This window comes from Poecilia formosa, unplaced genomic scaffold, assembly GCF_000485575.1.
Source record: "Poecilia formosa unplaced genomic scaffold, Poecilia_formosa-5.1.2 Scaffold19, whole genome shotgun sequence".
In the NCBI taxonomy this organism is placed as follows: Eukaryota; Metazoa; Chordata; class Actinopteri; order Cyprinodontiformes; family Poeciliidae; genus Poecilia; species Poecilia formosa.
In genome coordinates this window covers 1,511,173-1,535,438 of record NW_006799958.1, presented here as the reverse complement: position 1 = coordinate 1,535,438, position 24,266 = coordinate 1,511,173, and the positions used below count along the sequence as shown (strand labels likewise).

Below are 24,266 nucleotides of genomic sequence, written 5' to 3'. Positions count from 1 at the left end.
GCGTCTAATGGAGCAGATTCACCGGCGAAAGCGGCGATCTCTGGCTTTTGTTGATCAAGGAAATATATGAAAATATTGTCTAAAAATATTGTCAGGCAGCGAGCGGAGGCTGAACCCCCCCGCCCCCATAACATTGTATAACATTCAATAATATAATACACATATAATTGATCATATTTGTTGAATGTTATAAAATGTTTAGAATATGCTTTATTGATCCCCAAGGGTAAAATGCTTATTTCAGTTCAGCTCACTGGCCTTGATCGTGGATCAGTCTGTTGGTGTCCTCCACTTGCAGCCTGTTTCCCCAGAACACCACAGCAAACAGGATAGCACCTTCAACCACAGACTCAGAAAACATCCTGTGCAAGGTCAAACAGATGTTGGAGGACCTCACAGCCATCTCAGAAAATAGAGGCAACTGTGGCCCTTCCTGTAGAGAACGTCAGTGTTCTTAATTCAGTTCAATTTACAAACAATATGGAGTTCCAGATATTTATACTCCTCCACAATGTCCACACTGACGCCCTGGATGAAAACAGGGATCACTGACATCCTAGTCCTCGTCCTCAGATTCACCACCAGTTCCTTGGTCTTTGTCACATTGAACTGCGGGTGGTTCTCATGAAACATAGTTGCCCACAGCAGCCATCCACTCCACCTCATCATCAACCTCACTATTACAACCAACCACAGTTACAACCAACCACAGTTGAGTCATCCAAGAACTTCCGTAGATGGCAGGCATCAGCGAAATAGCTGAAGCCCATGCTATAAAGGGTGAATCGGAAGAGGGGGCAGAGAAAGTCCCTTGTGGAGCCCCCGTGTTGCTAACAACAATATCTGACACACAGCGCTGCAGGTGGATGAACTGTTGTTTGCTAGTCAGGCAGTCCACAATCTGGGGCACAAGAGGATGACGGCTCCTCTTGTGCATTGGCATCAGTTCTCATCTCATAGACCTGGACCGATAGTGTTGAATGCACGAGAGAAGTCAAAAAACAATAGTCTCTCACATTTTCTTTTAAAAGAGAAATTTAAAAACAGCATAAAATTTTGAAAATGGATTCAGAATATCGGGTGGTAGTATAACACCTGGAAATTGAATTAAAACCTCAAGACGACTAGCTGTTTGTTTACTTCAATGGTCTCTTCATTCAAAGTATTTAAATATGGCGTTGGTGCTGCATTATACAATTTCTTTTTGCTTGTCTGGCACAATATTTGAGCACCTAACCCTTGTCAAATACCTCTATTTGCTTATTTTTAACTCCTCAGCACATCTCTTGTCTGAATGTTAAGGTACACATCCGCTCTATTGTTTACCAACGAAAAAAGTAATATTAATAATGACAAAGATTATATTAACAAAAAAAAGAGAGAAATCACTTTATACAAAAAAAATCCTGAAAACAGAGAGGAAATCATTTAATACACTTTAATAAAACAAAAGGACAATGTTGTCAAATTCACACATTTAAACACCACAGAACACTGACATTTTTATAAACAGATAAAAAAACCCAACAACATTAAGATAAAACTTATTTGGGGATGTTAGGCTAACATAATATGTACATTTCTTTTTTATAACAGTTCACATTTTTGGATGCTACATATTTTTTTGCAAAAATAACAGCCATGAAGAGATGTTAAATATCAGCACATGCTGTCGGTTGATGTTTATCACTCTTTCATTTAAACAGCAGCAAATCCTATCGGTTCATGTAACGTAAAATGTTCAAAATCTTATTTTAGTTAGTATGTATTCATTAACAAGATCCTACACTCTCAGCAAACGTTGAGGCTCCCACTGTCTGAACGTTGTTCAAAAACCTCCAATGTTGACTCCATTGTATTTTTGAACAAATTTAAAAACAAGGCAACCGTCTGAGTGCAGAGTTTGTTTATAGTAAAGTACAATCATAAAACAGTGAAAAGAATGTGTTTTATGAAGGTTTGATCACACAGTGACGTTATGGGGTTTGAAGTTGCTTGGTTACAGTAAGCAGGGCGAGGATCAATGGACACAGATGACTCATTTCTGACCTTTGTGCTTGTTACATTATATTTCATTGTACTATCATACAACTTCGTAAAACACTTTTTGACATCCATACTTGTTCAGCCCAATTTATATAAATATTATACCAATATTTGGATAGGTCTTTCATAGGATTTTTGTCAAATACATTCTGTCACTGTAAGCTGAGAAACTGCCCTTTTTGTGCAACAATCCTAACAGTCACTCATTCATCATTGTTATTCTCTGTGTATGACTGTAACGTCTGCAGATATCGGGTTACAATTTCTAACACCTACGGAAGATCTGACGATTGGTGAACAAGCTAAGTGACTGCGGGCCCAACATAAATGCTTGTGGCACTCCACGATTTCCCAACCACTCGATTGCATATAAAATGGAGAAAACACACAAACTATGATTGGAGCAGTAACATTTTAGTCACTGTCCAACAGCTTAAACCTTTTAAAGCTATTGTTAAAGAAAGAGATAGATGTATTAAGATTTTGCAATATGAACCAAGAACATATGTTGCAAGATCCCAAAACCCTCCCTTTCCTTTAGTCACTTGCTTTCTTTTGCAAGTCTTTCTTTATTTTTTGCATTGTTAGGGTAGTTACGGCATCGCAAAGGCACCTGAATATGTTTCTTCACCGTATAAATCTGCTTATCCAGAATACAAAGTCTCTTTGTTCTCCATCCTTATAGAGTCTGCACTACTCAGACTCTGGAGATTCATGATCTCTCTCAGCTTCTGCCTGAAATCTTTTGACGCAAAGTAATATATGAAAGGATCCAAACAGCTATTCAGACAGCTAAAACAGAGAGAAAGCTTGTAGGCCATGTACAAAGACTTGCCGTAGAAGAGTCTAAGGACACTGTGAGCCAATAGGAGGATGTTGTTGGGAGCAAAGCAGAACACGAAGACCAGCAGAACGACAACAGCCAGACGTATGGCTCTCCCTTTCTGGACAGTCTTGGAATCACTGGACAACTTGTGTATGACACTAACATAGCAGAACATTGTAACACAGAAAGGAAAAAGGAAGAGAAGAAACACCATGCTGAACAGGAAAGCCGCCCAGGCCCCCACGGACGGCAGCATGCTTAGTTTCAGCACGTCAAAGCATGTGGTGATCTGGAGCTCCGGGACCTTGTAGGTCAGGTCGGTGGTCATGAGAGGGTACAAGACACCCAGGACCAAACCCCACATCAGAAGACAGCTGATGACAGCAACAGACTTTCTCTTCTTGTTTTTCCGGAACCTCATGGGCTTCACGATGCCCAGGTAGCGGTCGATGCCGATGGCCATCATCGTCAGGATAGAACAATACATGTTGCCGTAGAAAACGAGGGTCATGAAGCTGCAAGGGGAATGGGGAAAAAAAAAAAAAAAGCAAGACTGTGTTTGACTACAGGATTAAGAAAAGCAGGGAAAAGGTGTGACATTTTGGGTCACAATTAAAAGGAAGTTACTTTCAGAGTTCAGATGGCGAAACATTAGAAGTAGCTTGAGAAGTCAAATGACTAACCTGCTAATTTTATCTGAACAAATATTAGTTTTTAAAACAGCAATTTTTTTGTAGTGACAAAGTCTAACCATTTGTTTCAGTGGAAAAGAAATAGAAAGTTCTTGTTGAAGCATTAATACCTGCACATATTGGACCCCAATCTCCAGTTGTATCCTTGGAGCTGGTAGTCGATCTGAAAGGGGAGGGCGGAGCCAAGAGCCAAGTCGGTGAGCGTTAGATTAATCATGAATATGATGGAGGGCGTTTTTGGGGAGGTACGAAACAGCAGCAGCCACATTGACAGGCCATTTCCCACCCAGTTGATGATAGTGACAAGCATGTATATAACAGATATGACAGTGCTGGTGTTCACATCCCGAAACAGTGACAGGGTGGCGTTGTCGAGGTGCAACTTGCTGGAATTCCCCGTCATGATGAGATGGAATGGTCACCATTTACCTGTGTGTCAGAAATCAACATGAGAGTTGTTTTTTTTTTAGTCCCTGGTAGTCATATTCATTTTTCTACACGATAACATCAGAAATATAGCGATGACAAGCAGCTCTTTTCACAAACATATTGTTACTTTTGTGAAATCAGAATGAAAAGGCAGAAGATAAAAAGAAACATGACGTACCAGAAACCGCAAGGTGGGGAGAGAAAAAAAAAAAAACGGACAGCTTCTCTGATGTGATGCACGCAATGCATATTTTTCTTTTAAGCTAAGGTGTGAAAATGAGATTCAGGTTCCATCAGCCAGGGTTGTTTGTGTGCAAGAAGAAAGCACATGCAAACGGGTGGAGTTTTCACACAGGAAAAGGGCATGCATGATTTGTGGTAACATATGCAAACTCTTGGCACCTTTTGTACATTTGCAAAATTTTACAGTGTGGATTTTAAAATTAAATTTGGCTCCAATATGTCTTCAACTGACAGGAGAAACTCATATCTTGTCAATCCCAGCGAGTAACAGTGGTTTGAAGTCAGGATGTCAGCATGGGTATGGTACGCAAACACTTTCTCTCCTATGTGGTGGCTATGGTGTTGGTGGTAGAGGAGGTTCCAGGTTGTCAAAAAAGCTGAGAAACATCCTTTTTATCTTTATTTCTCAATAATTGTAACCAGCTCTCTACTTAGTTCCTTTAACCACTTGCAGTCTATGCTGCCTTAGATTGAGTAGATTTCATTGCAACACTATTCCTCGGGCAGGTAAGCCAATAAGGTGTTACGGGTATTTGGAGAAACATAGTGACACTTTGTTTTAGTGCACTGTAACACATGGACCATTTACTGTTTCCTTTTATTTGAAATAATTCAAAATCTAAATTGAGAGCATTGTCACCGTCAAGCAGATCATAAAACAAACTCAGATTATTAATTTGAACATGGCTCATTTAACAGATAAAAGTGTCTGTTGCAAATTAGAGACAACAGGCACAACTGAGTATACTAGTTTCATGAGCTTTAAAACTCAATTACAGCTAATGATTTGTGCAATAACTTCTGGCCCATTGTCTATAACTAAAGGGACATTATTATGTATTTTCGAGTCACACTACCTTTTTATAGCACAGTCAAGTAACTACGTTTTCCTAAGTTGTCATTAACATGCTGTATATCTCAAACACAACTTAAAAGAAATTTGATTTTGCCTTGAAATTGGGCCTCTGTCTCTTTAAGAAGCTCCTGCTCTTTTTGACACCGCCTTCAGCACGTCATCACAGCAGCGTTTTTTCATCAAGTTTTTAACAACATTCTTAAGAGCGCTTGCACTAGGAAGTAGTTCATATGCTAAGCTCAGCAAGTGTGCAGTTCTGTCAGGTGTTTGTTAATTGTTCCTGATGCTAGTCTGCAGGAGCAGAGAGGAGGAGTGTAGGGGGAGAGGTGCTCTGTGAGGCAGAAGCTCCTCTTGGAGACTACAGCTCCGAGGCGGAGTGCTTAGGCGCCCCGAGTGGCTGTCATGGGAGAATTAAGGATTTCTCAAACATTCATGGAAGAGTCAAAGCAACACTCCAAGTCTGTTTATGATGAGGGAATAACATTGTATCAGGAAGTAACACTCAAAAAAATCGATTTTAGATAATATCCCCCACTCCCCCCTTTAAAATACAACTTAAGACTGTTAAAAACATAAACTGGTATTGTTCAAACTCTGACCACAAGATGGCAGCAAAGTGCTTCATTTAGCACCTTTGATAAGTGTCCTGAATGCATCCACAGAGATATCTGTGTTAAGACAGATTGTGGCAATTTCACTATAATTATTATATCTATAATATCTAAAATAATTAGACACTTTCGTTACATTTTTTATTGCGTACAGTGACAATATTTACGGTGTGCTGCCACTGAGACAAAGTCTCTCATTTCCTGCAAATTACTGAAGAGATATGAGGGAATGTCAAAAATTAAGTTAAAAAAGTTAAATTATCATCATATTATTGTAATATGTAATTACTTCGTATTTTAATCCAGAATTTTACATTTGTTAATTTGCTATAATGGGTACTGGTATAAAAATTAGTTTGTGCTGACCTACACGCCAGCTCCGTCCCGACCGTGTCAGCTTTAGGCAGGTGTAGAAAAGGGATTGGTTAATAAATTCTACTTATTGAGCAGTCTTGGTATTAAATTGAGGAACCAGGCTTGTAGTCTTTTAAATACACAGATGGAAAATAAATTAAAAAAGAAAACAACAACTCTGAAAACCTGATGAAAATGCTTTGAAAGATATTCAGAAAACATTTATCTATAATGCTCTAAAGCAAAATCTGACCAAAAAACAAAACAAAAAAAAAAACAAAAGGCAATGGCTCAATACTTTAACACGGCGCTGTGTCTAACATCACGACAGTAACATTTTTGATTTCCTCATACTATCCACACTAACTCACTTTTACATATTATCACTATTGTGTAAGGTTGAGTAGATGATATCAAAAACAGTGTACATTACAAAAAGCTTCACTTCTCTGCTGTTGAGTAACTCAGTACAAACAAGAACGCCATATGTTGTCCAAATTAGACTCCCTATGTTGTTACATCACACATCGACACAATAACACAATGTACGGATGATAAAAGCAAAGAATTAAAAGCAAACAAAAGGTGCCACGAGGAACACGTTGACATTAACACTGAACTGCGAGTAACAAAAAGTTCAGAACTGTTGGAATTCATAGTTGAAAACGTACCTTTGTGAGCAGCGAGGCAAACCAGGCAGGTGGGCACGTGTGTGGCAGTTGTAGATGGAGGGACAGATACTTTTGACTGAGGAAGGCTGGTGAGGAAATGTGGTCTAAACTTGATAGAGTGCCACTGAGAGGAAATGCACCATGTGACAACCGTCATCCTACCAACTGTAGTAACGGCCACATGTTTGATTCACGCCTGAAATCGAAGCTCAACGGACAACAGATCTCGATACGTAGAGCACTCAGATTCCTTCATTCATCTTGCATTATTTCTCTCCCATCATGTTAATGTTTTCCATTCCGAACTAACTTGTAAATTTTCAGAGCACATCATACAAAAAGTACAACACAGTGGATACTAATAAAGAGCTTATGATGAAGAACCACAATGGAAACTAAAAAACAAAAAACAAAAAAACACAAATATGTATTGTTAGGGAAATCCCAACATGCCATGTGTGACGATATCACTTTCTGTTATGAGCAGGTGCTTAACTAAAATAAAAGGACTGTGAGCTCACACCGGTTCAACCATAGTAAGCGCATGCAAATAATGTAGATTACAGCAGTGAGGTTATTTACCTTCTAAGCTTTTAAGTACACACCCAGACACAATGTACAAACAAATATAAGTGTGAGGCGAGAAAGTCTGCTTTAAAGTGAAGGCAGAATGTGATAGCTTGGGCTCGCTCACGAGTTCATGCAACGTGTGCTCTGATGCGACTGGTTTCCTGTTGATTGTCATAGTTCTGCTTTATCTGGGGGAAAGTTTTTCAGGCATAGTTCGTGTTTATCTCTCTGGGTAAGACAAAAGACAACACAAAGAACAATAATAATAATAATAATTTGTTGTAACGCAGAATGATTTCAAAGGAAGGCGTGTGTATGGCAGCAGACCTGCTATACACACCATATCAGCCTTCTGGTTCAGTCAGAGTGAGAAGGGCAGGTCTGTCCTCGACAGCTCTGACTGTAAGTGACTCATTTCATGTGCAGAATAAACAGTTTTGGAGATAAAACAGCCTCACCCAAAAACAACCAAAATAACCGAATCAAAGCTAAACGCTCTTTACTACAGACATTTATTTTTTTTCTCACAGTTCAACACAAAAAAAAAACCTGAAAGCAGAAAAACAAAATCATTCACATACCGTCTATTCACATAACGGAAGGCTTTTTATTTATTTATTTTTTTTTTATATATAGTTTATTTTGTTGACAGCAATAAAATATTAAAAAATAAATAAAATCATGTCACTAATCAATCCAAAATGTTTGAAATGTTATTTATAATTATTCATAACATGTAAGGCTGTTATTTTCATCTGTTACAGAGCCACCAGAAAATATTCACAACAGCTTGCCTGTTCCACATTTGATTGCAGCTTCATTTTAAAACCAATATGAGTTTAGTTCCCCTTTTCAACCTGCTCAATATAGTTCATTGCAATACAGAGATAACAGTTTTTTCAGACATTTTGCATATTTATAAAAAAAATGCATTTTGACATAATAAGCATGTCAGCATGGTATCACTGTTTTGGGGGTATTTCCACCCTGTTTCTAATGCATATATCCTCTCCGGCTCAGTCAGGTCGGATGGGTAGTGTTGGTCGGCAGTCATTTTCAGCTATTTCAAGAAATATTCAGCTGGATTCGAGTCCGGGTTCTGTCTGCGTCACTCGAGAACATTCACAGTTTGCCCCTGAAGCTCCTTCCTTTGCATTTTGACCGTGTGCTTTGTGTCATTGTTTTGCTGGAAGATTTTTTTTTATTTTTATTTTTTTTTTTTACCTTTGTCTGAGATTCAGAGTATTGGGTCTATGAAAGGTCCTGGATAAGGCTTCCGTTGATGCATTACCAAAAAAAATGACAGTGGTGATGGATGCCAGTTTTAGTGATTTAATAGAATCCAGTCTTTGGGGGTCTTACAGAAAACTCCTTTGACTTCACTGCTTGGTTTTTGCTCTGCTCCGTCAACTGTAGGACCTTGTGTGGAGAAATGTGTCCAATCACGTTCAGCCACAAAATTCATCAAATGTTGCTGCCGCTCATCAGTTGTGATCCGATTTAGTGAGTACTTATGCACCTACTGTATTTGTTTTCTTTTCTTACTTACAAAATTGTCGGAAAATCTGTTTTAACATTTTTATAGAAAACTATAAGTAAACTAAATATAGTAAGCTATATGAGATAAAACTACACTCAGATCAGTTTTAAGACGGATCTAATGCAAAAAAATATGGAAAAGCATAAAGGGATACTTTCTTGTGGCGCTGTAGTTGATTGTGTACAAAGCATTACTGACAATAAAATAAATAAAAATAAATTGTGGCATTGAAATTGGATTTAATAATCAATTTTTAGTCTGCTGGTTGCCTGTACATATAGTAAAGGACATTTCTTACCTTCTTTTTAAAAGATCTGTTGTCTGTCAGTTTTACCAACAATATTTTTTATATTAATAGAAATATATAAGGTTACTAAAAACAACACAAATGACAAAATATGCTAGATGTTGGAAGGAAGTTCCCATGCAGAAGGCAAGGTCATCGGTCTTGAAAGTACATTTTTTTCGGGATGTCTTAACTGAGACGCTTCTGTACCACAAAGAGCGAGAGCAGAGTACCTTAAAAGTTGACGGGCCTGAAAGCTAGATAGCATGAAGAAAGTTCCACAGATACAATTTCATTACCAACCTACAAACAGGAAGAAAGAAATCAGTCAACCAATGACAGCAGCTTCCCTTTAAAACTGATTTTTATGCCCCATTACTTTCCTCTTGAGACCTAGAGTATTCACTGCTCGTCTTTGCTTTTCTCAAACCCCCTCTCCATCCCCGCTGTCATGGCAACAACCTCATAACAATGCTCCGTCCTGCATTCGGGGGAATGACCGATAGGGAGGCAGTCATAGCCTTTATTAGCCGAACTCATGCGCTTCCTGTTGCGCGCGCCGGGCTGATAGAGCTGCATGGCAGGACGGTCCTGCAGGACGGGGAGAGAGAGAGAGCGATGTCAAATAAAAACAAGGCCAAGTCAGGGTTCACAGATGCACATTTAGTGTGTAATGCAAAAACTACTTGTGCATCTTGAACTCTTACACATTTTGTCTCACTTGTGATCTGAAGATTAAAATACATTTTCGCTCCTCACTGAGTAAAGTAGCTAAACTTTCTCACAATGTCTTCCAAAAGTGATACCTACCCCCTGAACTTTCTCAGTTTGTTGTGTTCCGACCACATACAACAGGGGTTTGTGGTAAAGTAACAAAAAATTGACTTTTAAATCGTTCCGCAGATGTTCAATCAGATTTAGGTCTAGACACTGACTTCTAGCATGTAGGCATCTCTCTCATTGTGTTCAAGATCACTGCCCTAGAAAGTAACCTTCCACCTACGTCTTTCGCAACTCTACACATTATGCCATTAATTCTCACCCTCTTCCCAAAAATACCACAGAACTTCCTGAAAAACATGTTTTTCAGACTTAGTGAATCAGAAAAACAAAACCAAAAGATGATCATTTGTGTTCCACTGCGATTTCCTCGCAGGCGTTCAGCATCACGGGAGACATCTGGAACGCACCTTCCTGTTCCATCTCATGCTCACCTTCTCGCTCACCTTGTTTCGGAGGCGCTCCTTTCTGTTGCTCAGGTCCTCCCTGTCCTCCTTTCCCATTTTGTCTGCCCCGTCAGGGCAGTAAGAGTAGCTGTGATGATGGCCCTCTTTCTTGGCTCGGTCCTGGCAGTAGCCCTTCCCCCATTTGGTCTCATCTTTCCGCCGCATGAATTTGTCGAATTCGTAGTGGTGGCGTTGCCGTTTCCTCTCCTCGTCCTTGCCGCGGTGATCCTTATCTCTCTGCCTGCGGCCGTGCTGATCTCTCTGCTCTTTGTCGCTCTCAGCCTGACCTCTGCTGGTCAAATGTATATTGAAATGTGGCGTTACAGCAAAGCTAGCAGTAAACACAAAGGAGGAACTCAGGGTCGTCGCTCAAGCCAATTAAATACCAGAATAAAATCAATAAAAGGCTTTTACGAGGAAATAACATACAATTGACAGATATTTAAAGAAGATATTAGCCTCATAGCTGTACCCTAAAGGCTTCATGTAACTTATTGCACTTCAGCCTGAAATTTAAAAATTGATGACCATAATTTTTCTTTCATTGTTGAAGGATTTACAGTTGTTTTGAAATACTGAAAATAAAGTAACAGTAAAAAAAAAAAAGTAGCTAGTAGTGAATTATGTCCACTTTAGTAATCAGAAGATTGTTTTCAAAATCCTCACATTTTCCTAAAAGTTACATCAATACTTTCTTGAAATATTATCAAAACTTCTTCTTTTCTTTTTTTTACATGCAATGTTTTGATAGACATTTCATGTTTTTAATTTCTGGCTGACTGTCAGCTGTGGTGCTTTAAAGAAGATTAAATTAGTTGGACAGGAAGTGACACACTAAGGTCAAATGAGGTGCCGTATATGCAAATATATCATTACCACAAATACAACTACTACAAGAGAAGTACTTTTTGAAAACTTTTATAACGTGTGAAAGCGATAAAGCTGAGTTGTCTTTTGGCTTTCATTAAGAATAAAAATAAACTTTTGCAAACTACTTGGTCATTTTATGGATTGGGTGTTTCGTACTTTTCTTTTGGTTCTTTCGACTTCATTTGTCCTCCGGTTTTCTCCCACTTGCCCACACCTGCGTCACAAGGCTCGCTTTTTTCCTTCATTCGGTCCGAGTCAACGTCGTCGTCTCTGTCGCTCTTCTTTAGGAGCTATCAATGCACATAACACAAAGCACATTACTCTGAGATATTTAGCTGAAATGGAAAGACTAAAAGCTGGTCAGAGGTGTTTTTGTCAGAAATGAGGAGCGACCTTAATCTTGATGTCTTTATCGGACAGTTTCTTCTGCTTCTCTGCCTCTTTCCGCTTGCGTCTCTCCTCCTCTCGCCGCTTTCGTTTCTCTTCCTCCCGTTGCCTTTTCTTTTCAAGCTCCCTTCTTCTTCGCTCCTCTCTCTTCTCCTCTCTTATCCTCTGGTGAAAGTGTGATGCACAGAAAATTATCTTTCTGTTTGCTTTAGCTCTGGTCTTTACAACCCGTGCTTCTGTCTCACCTGTTTTTCGATTTTCTTATTTTTGATGTACTCCAGGAGAGGCGTTGTTCGTTTGGCTAAAAGCAAACGGAGGAAGAGTCAAAAATCGAGTTGATTTCTTAGAGTAACATTAACTTTAAGTAAACTGCAAAGAAATGCGATAATTATTTTGTACATTTTGGACATGATATAAAAGATAAGGAGGAGCTGGTGACTGCATTGTCCAAATAAGCTTATACTCCTTTGTTATTAGTACTTGAAACAAGAGTCACTCACATAAAATTGATGTGGATATTAAAAATATATACATATCTGAAGTTAAACCTTTGACATGTTTGGAGTAAGACTTTTCAATTAAAACAACACAAATTCATTCCAACAGAAAAAAAAGAGCAGATAAAAATCTGTCCTGCAACTATAGATCAGTGTTTTTCTTCCGTAGTTTCCCAACATTTTAACTTTAAAAACAAAACAAAGCATCACCTGTCAGGCAACAAACAAATATAAAATACATAAAGTAAATATAGTGAAACGTAATTTATCATATAATATTAATATCATCTCATTGTTGGTATTTGGGACATGGATTTTATTGAAAAACATAAGTGTGATAGGATTGTGCTTTTGCATTTACTTACTTCTCTATATACTGTCTACTTGCTATTATTATTATTATTATTATTTTTTTGCAGGTTGTAGTAATATTACAAACGGTAATAAGGTCAGAAAAAGTCAAAATAAAAAATAAAAAATGTCCAAAATGTGTGATGTTGTACCAATGAGCTCTCTGGTCTTAGCTTCTATCTCCCCAAGAAGAGTCTCAGGATTGGCCATGGACTTCTCCTCATCACAGGAGTAGTTTTCCAAAAACCGCTTGTATTCTGGATCTGAGTGAAATTCAAAGAAAAAAGAAAAAAAAAAAAGAAGGGACATGAAATACAGTTTAAAAAGTTTATACGCTAAACTTGTCTGTGCTGAATTTATTCTAAATCCGTACAGGAACAATGTAAATGCCACACAAGATTAGTACATTTAATGAGAATCGATCTATTTTCCTCTGTTTTCCAACCTTCTTCAATGCTTCCAACTTTGGCATCTTTCTTCTTCAGCTTCTTTTTGGAAATCTTCTGGAAAGGCGCAAACTCTACCACAGCGGGGTATTCCTGACCTGGGTCAATATTGAAATACGAGTCAAATTAAATAGACCAGCTGTCAAAAGGCAACAATGGCAACAAATGGTCTAATTCACCTTCATAAAAGTCAACATTTATCTCCAGAGATTCTGTTTGTATTTCATACAGCTGAACGCCGCAAGTCAACAATGAAGGCTAAAGCTGTCAACACAGACAAAATGGGCTTGGAAAGAATTAAAATACCCTTATTGTCGATAAAGACATAGCCATCAAATCGATCCCTGAACAGCAGGATGTCTTCTGTGCTTTTAAAGTTGATATAAGCTCGGGAGAAGAGGTGGGGATAGAGACTGTAAAGGCAAAAACCGGTCAATAAACGAGGATGAAAACAGTAGACTATTGAACCACAGGGCTATAAAACCTCACGGTACCTTTGATCTGCTGGGAAAAACTCAAAGTAGTCATAAGAGGGAAGAGGACTGAGATGCTCTTCCAGTTGTTCCTTTGACAGGCTAGGAGGGAGTCTTCGAATAACCACCTGAAAAAGACAACAAAAAAAAGTCATACGTGTGTTTTTCCTATTCAACGAAAAGTGCAGGAAATGAATTTTACATCAAAGTGATTAAAGTTTTGACCTCCATAATTTAAACCTTCAAAGTGTACGTCAGTCACGATACGATCTGCGCCTTAAAGGTCTTTCTGGTGACCTTCTATGGTGTAAGAATGACCTTCAAGGTTGTTATCAATTCATCTGAATATAAGTCAGTAACCCTGTGTTACTGATATGAAGGGACGTGAATGAACTCCATCATTATTTGGATAATATTTACATCTCTGCTGTTTGGAAAGCTGCTCCACTGGTAAACAGGGGATTCAAATAAATTAAGCTTTTTTGTATCCAGAGAGATTGTGGAAAGTAGAATGGTCAAAAACATACTGAAAAATATGACAGAACAACATTAAGCATTGCTTTGGTTGTTGCACAAGCCAGTGATAGCACTGATGTATTTTTTAACACATATTGTAAATCTAATAATAATAGTATGGAATGACAAAGACTCAACACACAAAGAAAAAAAAGCAAATACTAATCAGAATTAATGTTGATGCCAATTTTCAACACTCATATGATTGGAAAATCAATGCCACGCTATTGATACACAATATTTCTTGTGTATCATAAACATCAACAGCCTTATGTTCAATGAACACAAATAGAGCTCAAAATGAAGGGACTCACAATGCTTTACAATATATCAGTACATGTCAGTTTGTTTAAAACGCTTAGATCCTTTAAAAGGTGGTTCATTAACTACATTAAAACATATTTTGATTTACATATTGTGTGAGTCATCAACAGCTCCTGGGTTCCCCCTGCTGTTAAACTAAACACTGGCTTAGTTCGCTTATACCTCGGCTGGTTCTGGACACTATGGTACAATACGGTGTAGTTTGCGACTTCTTGAGATACAGGAGCAAAAACTAAATAAATAAGCTTTGTATTTTTTTGTATGAAGGAATAACAGGACATTAAGCTGTGCAGCGTTTACATGATTCTTTCGTTAGACTGTCACCTATTAATGTTAGCTTCATAGCAGAAACATGTCCAATAACTGTAGCACAGAAACAATTCAAAAGGAAAAATAAAAAATAAGAGTCTGCATAGTTTCCCCACTGCTTCCTAAAATTCCCCTCTTCTGATCCTGTTGCTATCCTTGGTGCTGAAACATCCTTTCCTCCCCTCGAGTCTCCATGTCTGCTCTTCGTAAACAACAGCTCGGCTATGTACCTTCGTAAAAACCTCCTTCTTCTCTTCTTTCGGCTTAGCGTTGGCGGGAATGTTTTCTTGCTCTCTTGGGACGTCTTTTAATTGTATCTCGAAGATGCTTTTCTCCTTACCCGCGGTCATTTGGTCCTTATCAGACCTCATTTCTTCCCATCTCCCTTAAATTCGCTTGGCGTTAAGCCTTACCGTGTCCTCGCGAGACTATAAGAGTCAAATATCGCGAGTGGTAAGAAAATGCTTTTTTGCTTAATGGTTTTTACAATTCTTTCTGGTTATTTAGTTGTGTGGAACGTTTTCTGAATTCTCTATTTGCACTGTATGTGAAGGAATACTAATTCTAATTTATTAAATTAAAAAAAACAAGAACTTCACCTGAACTTATATCCAGTTTGAGGTCAGTCTGTATCAGATGCTTGGAGACTGGTGGTTCTGTTTGGCTCTCGGATCGAACAGGAAGAGCTATAAGAAGTAGAGCTGCAGGAGTCAAGTTCTCCAGACTGGTTCCCTACCCGCCTGTAGGAATCTCGGAAGGGAACTGAAAATAAATGCACAGGGTTGCATTTCACCTAAGTAAAAAAAAAAAGCCAAGTTTTCTACCTCTAATTTTTCACTGTACCCATAAACTCACCATTAAGTAACGTGTTCTTTCCACTGCTGGTATCGAAACGCAGCCGGGGTCCCTCAGGTGAGGATACCGAACTCTTCAAGTTGGGGACAACAGTGGAACAGGTTTCCGGATCTTGACAGATCCGATCGTTGGTGTAAATGCCGGTCGACTTAGACGGAGTACAGCCCATTTCTAATCCAACTAACAGGCATGACATCCATTGAAAGGCGTGCTGATCTCGGTTTGCACACAGGATTTAGGAGAGTTGTCACCAGTGGCGGTTTTTGCATGAATGGATCTCAGGTGAGCCCCTCCTTCCGTTGCCCCATCCACGACTGAACACACGCCTTCTCACTGATAAAACATTAAAACATATTGATCTTATAAAATAGGATCTGGATATACAGATGGATGAATGAATTGATTTCAACAAACCCAAGAATATATATATTCCAAATAAAGGTTTCTTAAATCACAACCCATTTTAAACATCTATGTATTTCATCCAGATTTAACCAGTTGGCATAATGTGTTTACATGCTTTTCTAATACTAAATGATATTCCACACACAGGGACAGACAAAAACAAGGCATACGAAGATTTTAAGATAAATGTGTGGTTTATTGTAGTAATAACCAAAAATCAAATCAGATTTTTCTCAGCCAGCTCTTTCGACAGAGTGAAGATCCACAGGTTAATCAGCAGGGAGGATCCTGCCTCAGGCATTAACCGAGTGACTTTAAACGTCCTTGTGTTGCGAGGTGTGTGGCTGTGTTTGTTCCTGTCAGGGGGCCACATGTTCCCAGTGTTTTTAACCCCCCCCAAGTAAAACGTATTCAACCCTTGAAACAAGGCATGTGTTCACCTCCCCCTCCTTTAAAGTGCATTCTTGTGAAATTGTGGTACAACGCCATGTGCTGCATACAAATTCAGCCACTTATATGTTAAAAATCTTCACAAGAGCATTCTGATACAAAAATAACACACAGAACGGGGAGTCCACATGGTGGAGGACATCTGCTAAGAGTTTTTGACCGACTGCTGTCCTCGGGGCGTGGACATGTGTAGCTATGACGACCAGTTGCTACAACAGTTCCACCTCCTGACGGGATGAAATCACGTGCTGGTGTCTGATAGGGTGTCCAGCATCACGTCGCTCTCGTACATGTCGCACTCCAGCGTTAATGAGAGCCGGAGAGGCGTCTCCAGCATCATCTTTTCCTGATTGGACGCCGGCGTCTCCAACATCGACAGGTTAGTCTCTTCCGACCTTGGCGTGGCTTGAAGGTCAGTCGACTCCGATGTGTTCAGCATCTTCATCAGGGCCGGGGTGTTCAAGCTGCCTCGCACTTTGTCATTGATGTCAGTGCCTTTTTGAAAAATAAATAAATATATTTTTTAAACTTGCAGAATTAATGCAAGTATTGTTCATGCTTATTGTTTTATATGGGTATTTGAATTCAACAACTGAACTAAGGTAAAACCATTGTAAACCACTGCTCATATTTTCCTACAATGCTTTGTCTTATAGATATTCTAGAAGTGATTTTATAACTCAATTATATTGCTACTTATGATAATTGTGGACATTTGCAGAATGTGATAGAGTGGAAACACCTTTAATAAATGAGCTAATGACATAATCTTCAGCAAAATGTGAAACATTCCAAGACTTTACTACCATTTCTAATCGTAGGGCCTTATGAAATCTGTTTTATTACTTTACTGATAAATGTTTTTCCTGAATTTCACTCCCTTTTCTCTGCTTTCCATTCTAACTATATTAATTATCCAAAAAGTGTGTAATTATGGATCGAATGGACAAAATCTAACAAAGCAGCAATCATAGGATCCTATCTAGTCATCTAAAATCATTCTTAACTTAGCACATCATATCTACATGTCTTACATTAATGTGAACATTTTTTTTAGATTTTATTTTTGTTAAAACAGCTCCTTAAAATATGAAGAATTTTTTTTATTTCAGACCAAGTGAAACTGCTAAAGATATTCAGAGTAAATATAAATATATATTTATTGACTTCCAATATAACACAAACCTATATATGCATCCGTGTCCCCGATGTACATCTCAATACAATGGCCAAGCATCGTCACTGAGAAAGTGTCGTCCCTTTTCAAACCGAGTGCCTATCATAGAAAATAGCAATTAAAAAAAAACAAAAACACAATAACTCTGGCAACAAAAAAAAAAATAAAATAACCTACATCAATCCAATCTCAAGCTACTTTTTATACCCCTGTCAAAATTGTAACCAAGCACCAACAAAAACATTTCATGAAGGTTCTATAACTTACTTGAAATATTTTACTTGTTCAAACTAAAATGCTGTGATGTACACATCCTTACAAATACTTCTTACACACAACCTCTCTGGTTTCAACAAACTACCAACCACACGAAACTGCACCAAGTTGAGAAATCAAAGTCTTTTAAACCCACCGTGTGAAAGTAGTCGATCGCACTTTCAAAGTCCCCCATGAGGCTGTGCACGTATCCTATGGCGGAATAGGTGGAGGCATGCTGTGGGATCAACACTAGAGCTTGACGATGGTACTCCAGAGCCTGGTCGTACTTTCTAAAATATTAAGTTTCAAAAAGCTGTTATTCAAAGACTGAATTTAATAAACTAACATAGAAGATTGACTAACATTTAGTTCTTGTATTTATCAGATGACACAAAGCACTCCTACAATACCTTCGACTGTTCAAGTTTCAGTTTTTTAAACAAGGACGCTCCCCCCCCCCCACAGCCTCAGAGGGTTAGCGGTTAACAGATTAAAAATAAATCTATAGTAGGTTCAAATACAGCTTACAAGGTGTTGATCAGTTTATATTAGGACATAAAAAAACACAACACAATTTAATGACCGTGTACTTACTTTAGTTTTCTACACACGTGACCCAAGTTGTTCAACAAAGGTTCCCACTTGTCCACGGTAACCTTAAATTAAGTCAAAAAATAAATTATAAGTAATGCTTATGCAGAACGTGAGTTTTAAAGCCATGTATTAAATTGAAATGAATCACCTCATTCCCTATGGCTTTGATTTTCTCCATTGCATCCAGAAATAACCTTTCTGCCGTTTTCCACCTGCACCAGTCGAGGAGGCAAAATATGCAGATATTTTATAAAACAGCAGCTTATGCTAGCAATATTTGCAGAACATTGTTTGGTTATTTAATCAACAGTGGTAAATTCAGTAAAAAGGGTCATCAAAGAAGCTGCACAAAGACTAAAATTAACTTTTAAAAAACATTTATCTATTAGGAATACTGTGTTTCGTCTGATTGGAGCAATATACTCACTCTCCATTTTGAAATGCAACCACTGCCACCTCATGTATGACAAACGGGTCTTCTGGGGCGATACTAAGCGCCTGGCTGAAAAAACGTTCTGCCAGTTTGGAGTTGTTAGTCAGACCGTACTCCAGGCCGATGTAGAGCATGGGTAAGTGACATCTGTGGAAATCAGATTTAATGTACAAGGAAAACATGTAGTATTGTAAAAGAAAGTAAAACTTGGCAAAAAAAAAAAAAAAGGACCACGACAATGTAAATAAACTTGTTTTCAAACTGTTTAAAGTAATCAGGAGGAGCCATTGTATTGGGTCTGAGTTTGATATCATCTTGAGGATTTGAGAACTTATTTTTTGAGTAGGAAAGCTAATGATCCAATAAATTCAAATGCAAAACACATTTCTAAATATGTCTGTTTATACATCCCTCGAGGTATTTAAACTTGCTTTGTTGTTGCCTCACGTGTATTCATGCAAGAAAAAGTCTGAGTACTTTGCATAGAAGTAAATATTTTACTAATTATCCCTGCTCAATTGATTGTTACCACAGAGACCAAATTATATGGCAACAATTCAACATGTTTAGGCATGAAGGTGTAACGAAGAGAATTTACTGAAGTTCAAACTGACCATAAAAATCAGGGGGAAAACAAACAAACAAACAAAAAAAAAGATTTGAATGTAACTTGATTATTGATGTGAGTAATACAGAATCTGCTGCTCAAAGTAAGAGACTGGCCTAAAAACAAGAGACAATATCCAGTGGGAACCAGTTGCTACCTACCCTTTCATCAGCTGAGCAGCAGTGAAGTATGCAGCCATGGCTTGGTCATGCTCACTTTCCACTGCAAAGGAGTGACCATAGGCGATCCACGCAGGACCATAAGTTCTCTCTAGAGTGGTGGCTTTGCTGCAGGAAATAAAAGTTAAAAAGAAACCCGACTTCAAGAGGAACAAAGCAGGACACCTTTTCTTTTGACTGCAAATACCTACCTAAGGTATCGCCTAGCGTGCTCATTTTTGTTGCCAACCATGAGATAATAGCACCCAACCGCAAACCAGGAAACCTGAGAAAAAAAAAAGTCACTTAGTTACAAACACAAAAACAAGCCATTGCTTGAATTTCTAAAGAAAAGATGGAAAACAAAAAATACGTACTGGATTGTTGGGGTACAAGTCTACAAGTCTGTGTGAGAGGTAAAACAGCTCTGCAATGAAAAAAGAAAAACTGATCAGTCCTGTTAACTCTAATAAATGTTGTCTGTAAATGCATGCACCCTACGCGAGTTAAATTACCATTTGCTTTTCCAAGCTCTACCAACGTTCCTATGTGAACTGGTAAACAGTTGGCATGGAAAGGATCTTTCACCATTACCCTGAAAAGCAAACGTCGTGCTTTTAAAAAAAATATCACATCTTCTGAGTCAAAACTAGAGGTTAGGAGACTTTTACACTTCCTGTTTTTATGAAGTGGGGGAAACAACCACCTTTTGTACAAACTGTCACACCTTCTGTTTCTTCATTGCTTTTGTCAATTTACTGACATTTAGTACAAGCGCAAAACAGGAACTCTGACTGCTTAACAAAAAAAAAAAAAAATGTTTTATGCAAATTTTCAGTGGAAGTACACATTTTCCGTTCAACACCACCAATTTATTAGGAAAAAAAACAAAAAACAAACAACAGACACCTACGTTGATGTGAGTTTGTAGCACATCTTGAAATCACAGTTATAATAATGCCTCTCAGCAAGAGACACGACTACATCCAAGTTGTCTTGGAGACCGTTGACCATCTCTGGCACCACCAGATCGCTTGGCTTGTTGTACTGCAGAGGAACAGAAAACAACAGTGCGTGAGTTGGATGTTCTCTGCGTGATAACCAAGAGTCAGATATGGATCTGTACGAGAGCAAAAACAGGAAAAAAAGGGTTCTGATAAAGACTTACGGAAATGTGTTACTATTTCAAACAAAAACACACAAAGTCTGGCCTTTAAATGGCAAGGGTAAAAAAAAAAACAAACAAAAAAAACCCAAGAGGAACTGACAAAATATAAAGACGACTTCAAGCATCCGGTGCTGGTAGTTTGAGGCTAAAATAGCAAATAATCTATTTAGGATTCCTTTGTAGATGATGTAGATTAAATATTTCCTGTTAAGGAGACTAAAGTCCTCAAGGTCCAGTGTCTTGCAACTTTTAGATTTGTCTCTGCTTCAACACACCTGATTTCAATAATCAGGTCAATAGCAGGACTCTGGAAAACTTGAATGCATACTGACGGGGGGGAGGAGAATCAACCATTTGATTCAGTTTGTTGAACCAGACACGCATCTAAACGTTGCAGAATTTCCACCATCTCTAGTTTTCAAATGCATCAACCAACATATGTACTTGGGTACTCTGCTTAGGAATAGGTGCCCTGATACTTAAATGGGGGTTATGTTATAATTTACTACATTCAAAACTGCTATATCTATCAAGAATTATTTTTACAATTTATGTGTTATATTATTTTTTTGTACAAAAATAAATAAATAAATCAAGTGCAGAGCCTCCTACCTTCTTTAATTTGTTCTCAAAGAGGAAGTGCAACAGCTCCTCTTCTTCCTCAGTACACTGCTGACTTAGAGGAAGCGAGTCCAGGAAGTCCTTTTCTGTTGCAGGAATGTTTATGGGAATGTGAATTCATTATAGAAGTACCAAACAAATAATAGGGGGCAATGAGGTCATCGGAACAGATTAACCTCACCTTCCTGTGCCGTCAACATGTGGTGGGATGTTAAAAGGTCAAAGGCTTCAAAGCAGTAGACATCAAGTTTCAAGGCCTCTTTGTAGCTGAAGGTGGCCAGGGGCCTGTTGTCCATGGCATCATAGATTTTACCCCGCAGGAGGCAGATGGAGCTACTGATCTAACATTTTTCAGAGGGGAAACAAAATTTGGAAATTATTTTAGTGGTTTTTTTTTAAAAAGTAATAACTGTTTAAAAACTGATTTTGTAAATCATTTCATTAAGCATTATGCTTAAAAATGATTGATCTGTCATACTCTGGTGTCATAACAATTTGTACATTAAGATTACTCCTTAAATTTTCTTGGAAAAAGATCTGTCCAAACACTCACATTTGAAACAAAATTATTCACTAAATTCCTAAAATATTAGCACATATACTTCAGTAGTTTCTCCAAAATCAGAAATACACATGCACCAAAATTAAACGCGTCTAAAAACAGAAAAGACAGTTGATAATATCAAGGCTTTTGGGAGCTTCTGATAGGTCAATTCACAACATAAAAGTTAAGTGGAACTCCAAAAGTTTGGTTCATCTTTGAGCCGACTCCTTGTTCTAATCCACTCTGCCTATTTAGACAAGCTTCAAGTTGGGAATCAGTCACATCTATGCCAGTGAACTCTACTTACTGCACCACTATGTAGGTTGACATGTAACCTTATTTGTGGAATATTTCCAAATCAAGTTTAACTTACAGAAGCAGGCGACATGTCCCATTCCTTTGCAGATTCTGTCCCGCTGTCGTCCTTTTCACTTTTATCTACTAATTTCTTGTTAACAGGCTCCTCTGCATCCAGGATATCCAAGGCCTGCTGGAACTCTTTGGCAGAATACTAGTAAAAAAATAAAATAAAGGAGATTCACCTATGTGATCATCCACACTAATACACATGCATGAAACATTTTACAACTTCCATATTTTTTAATTTACTTACGTGACACCTAGCAGCAAGATACTGACAAGCTCCATACAACTATGTGAGAGAACAGAAAACTCAATTTACGGCTCATCTTTTTCAGACAGGCTCGTTTTGATGTGAAAAGCGTCAAATGCCACCTACCTTGTCGAGTTTCCTTGAACGGAGGGCGTGTGAGGCTCTATGGTACTGTGAGGTTAAGTAAAGGCACTGAGCTAGCCAGTAGATATCCTGGGGATCTTCTGCATGCCAAATAAAGAAACCCCATCGTCACATTTTCATGCAACAATATCATTGGTGAGAAGTTTAAAAAATTACAACCATAACTAAAAAAAAACACGAATCAGCGTGCCTAACACAAATCTTAAAAGCAACAAGGATACAAACCTAGAAAGGCAAAGAAACACAGACATCAAAAAATGAATCAGAAAACAAAAACAAAAAAACACGCCAAAGATGAAGGCGGTCCATAAATTCTAATAAAAATGATTTTCACACAGAACAGAAAAATACTTAAAATCAATGCAGTTGATTACTTTTCTAGGACGTGTAGGGACCTTGTGTTTTCATTTCAGTCGTGGTGGTCCAAAGCAACGCTGAAATTCTTACCAAGCTACCTTTCCAACTTTCGATTATATTAGCAAATCACTTAAAACTGAGTGTGTTAATAATGTCAGTACCCTCAGGTTTTCTAGATTATCTCTTTTGCTCACCCAATGTTGGCACAAAATGACCGACTGTAAACACACCAAGTAGCTTCGACGATAAGCTACTCATACCTGAACAACTGTAGTTTTAACAGAAATGCCTCATTAACATTATAGAAGAGAAAAAAGAGCAGCAGCTTTTCTTTTGAAGAGTGAATAAATACATCTCAACAGATAAGGAAGGAGACAGGGCAAGAGGATTTTAATGGTAGTATTTAAGACGATTTCTTTTTTTTTTTTTTTTTTTTAAACAGGGATCAACAGGTCCGTTTCACTGAATTGATCCCACTTCTCCTCCTTTGATCAGACCTTGCTCTGGAGGGGATAACGTGATGAAACCTTGACAACTGGAGCCACGGTCAACAGGTTACCAAGATGCGCCCCAAATCCGTAAGTCCGCCCGCTGGACAGGTAAGGGGTCAGTACTCTGGATTTAACGCTCTGTAGGCTCTGAAGGAGCAAAAGTTCCGGTCGTTGTACAAATTAATTTAACAAGACAACCGACTGCTACTCACCATGAGAAAGGGATGCTATCTTGTCGGCCCAAAACAGCGCACTTTGATACTGTTGCTATAAACAAGCACATAAGAAAACACAAGGTTAGTTATATACGCAGTTTTCACTTATGTTAGAGTTTTCGTTTTGTTGGTAACCCGGTGAAATGTGAAGCTTTTTTTCCGTCAAGTGTGCTGGGAATTAGCATCTGCTAGCAACACAGAAACCAACAAGGGCTCCAGTTCACTCACCTGGTCAATGTACTGCCGAACTCGTTTTCTGAGTCTATCGAGGTTCATTTTGTTTTGTTTTAAGTTGACGCTGTGATTTGTCTTAAAATAGTGACATTCCTGTTGAAGGAGAAAGCTGCACACAGCAGGGTACGCGCTAACTAGTTAGCCTCGGAAAATCAAATCCGCGGCTTCTCCCTGCAGCGTGTGTTCTGCTATAAAGTATCGTGAAGAAATTCGAGTAGGACAAACAGTTCCGCCTCAATGCGTTCCATAATTATTATTATTATTATCAATCAGTGTGAATTATAATTATACACATAAGAACACAAAAAGACTGTAAGTTTAAACCATAGTGGTTACATACAAATTTAACACCAATGCACTTGTAAACACAGCTGAATCACAACTGTAAATGGTAGCAAAAAGCAACACTGGGAGAGGCC

General features: G+C 38.3%; 3 protein-coding genes across 7 annotated transcripts; all 3 read right to left on the bottom strand.

Annotated features, from left to right (window-relative positions):
- Positions 1 to 1,627: 1,627 nt before the first annotated feature.
- p2ry8 (P2Y receptor family member 8) lies at positions 1,628 to 8,365 on the bottom strand. Of its 2 annotated transcripts, none has more exons than XM_016669015.1 (3): positions 6,726 to 8,365; positions 3,675 to 3,980; positions 1,628 to 3,387 (listed from the first exon to the last, which is right to left on the bottom strand). In XM_016669015.1, exons 2-3 carry the CDS (start codon positions 3,965 to 3,967, stop codon positions 2,691 to 2,693), a joined length of 990 nt encoding a protein of 329 aa, XP_016524501.1. In that variant the 5' UTR covers positions 3,968 to 3,980; positions 6,726 to 8,365; the 3' UTR covers positions 1,628 to 2,690. The 2 variants fall into 2 exon arrangements, with proteins under 2 accessions (XP_016524501.1, XP_007547254.1); XM_007547192.2 differs by having other exon boundaries at positions 3,675 to 3,993; positions 6,729 to 8,365.
- A 155-nt stretch (positions 8,366 to 8,520) lies between these two features.
- upf3a (UPF3A regulator of nonsense mediated mRNA decay) lies at positions 8,521 to 14,961 on the bottom strand. Of its 4 annotated transcripts, none has more exons than XM_007547188.2 (10): positions 14,754 to 14,961; positions 13,396 to 13,502; positions 13,208 to 13,314; positions 12,901 to 12,999; positions 12,608 to 12,718; positions 11,853 to 11,908; positions 11,614 to 11,772; positions 11,377 to 11,510; positions 10,339 to 10,642; positions 8,521 to 9,715 (listed from the first exon to the last, which is right to left on the bottom strand). In XM_007547188.2, the coding sequence occupies exons 1-10, from the start codon at positions 14,892 to 14,894 to the stop codon at positions 9,527 to 9,529; spliced, it is 1,407 nt and encodes a 468-aa protein (XP_007547250.1). In that variant the 5' UTR covers positions 14,895 to 14,961; the 3' UTR covers positions 8,521 to 9,526. The 4 variants fall into 4 exon arrangements, with proteins under 4 accessions (XP_007547250.1, XP_007547252.1, XP_007547251.1 ...); XM_007547190.2 differs by having other exon boundaries at positions 10,351 to 10,642; XM_007547189.2 differs by having other exon boundaries at positions 10,339 to 10,639.
- Positions 14,962 to 15,958: 997 nt separating this feature from the next.
- Positions 15,959 to 24,108, bottom strand: cdc16 (cell division cycle 16 homolog (S. cerevisiae)). The gene is made up of 18 exons (XM_007547186.2): positions 23,842 to 24,108; positions 23,611 to 23,665; positions 22,533 to 22,630; positions 22,407 to 22,445; positions 22,167 to 22,304; positions 21,431 to 21,590; positions 21,241 to 21,335; positions 20,374 to 20,507; positions 19,976 to 20,055; positions 19,838 to 19,887; positions 19,673 to 19,746; positions 19,464 to 19,589; positions 18,690 to 18,842; positions 18,411 to 18,474; positions 18,263 to 18,324; positions 17,823 to 17,958; positions 17,419 to 17,509; positions 15,959 to 16,728 (listed from the first exon to the last, which is right to left on the bottom strand). Exons 1-18 carry the CDS (start codon positions 23,887 to 23,889, stop codon positions 16,475 to 16,477), a joined length of 1,857 nt encoding a protein of 618 aa, XP_007547248.1. The 5' UTR covers positions 23,890 to 24,108; the 3' UTR covers positions 15,959 to 16,474.
- Positions 24,109 to 24,266: the final 158 nt, after the last annotated feature.

Coding starts and splice junctions, on each gene's coding strand:
- upf3a (XM_007547188.2), bottom strand. CDS start 14,894: ATGAGGTCTGATAAGGACCAAATGACCGCGGGTAAGGAGAAAAGCATC. Junction 13,503..14,753: donor AGAAGGAGGTTTTTACGAAG/GTACATAGCCGA, acceptor TGTCTTTTTCAG/GTGGTTATTCGAAGACTCCC. Junction 11,773..11,852: donor ATAAGAAAATCGAAAAACAG/GTGAGACAGAAG, acceptor CACTTTCACCAG/AGGATAAGAGAGGAGAAGAG.
- p2ry8 (XM_016669015.1), bottom strand. CDS start 3,967: ATGACGGGGAATTCCAGCAAGTTGCACCTCGACAACGCCACCCTGTCA. Junction 3,388..3,674: donor TTGGGGTCCAATATGTGCAG/GTATTAATGCTT, acceptor TTCCCCTTGCAG/CTTCATGACCCTCGTTTTCT.
- cdc16 (XM_007547186.2), bottom strand. CDS start 23,889: ATGAACCTCGATAGACTCAGAAAACGAGTTCGGCAGTACATTGACCAG. Junction 22,305..22,406: donor ATCTTGCTGCTAGGTGTCAC/GTAAGTAAATTA, acceptor TTTTTTTACTAG/TATTCTGCCAAAGAGTTCCA. Junction 21,591..22,166: donor GGGACATGTCGCCTGCTTCT/GTAAGTTAAACT, acceptor GAAAAATGTTAG/ATCAGTAGCTCCATCTGCCT.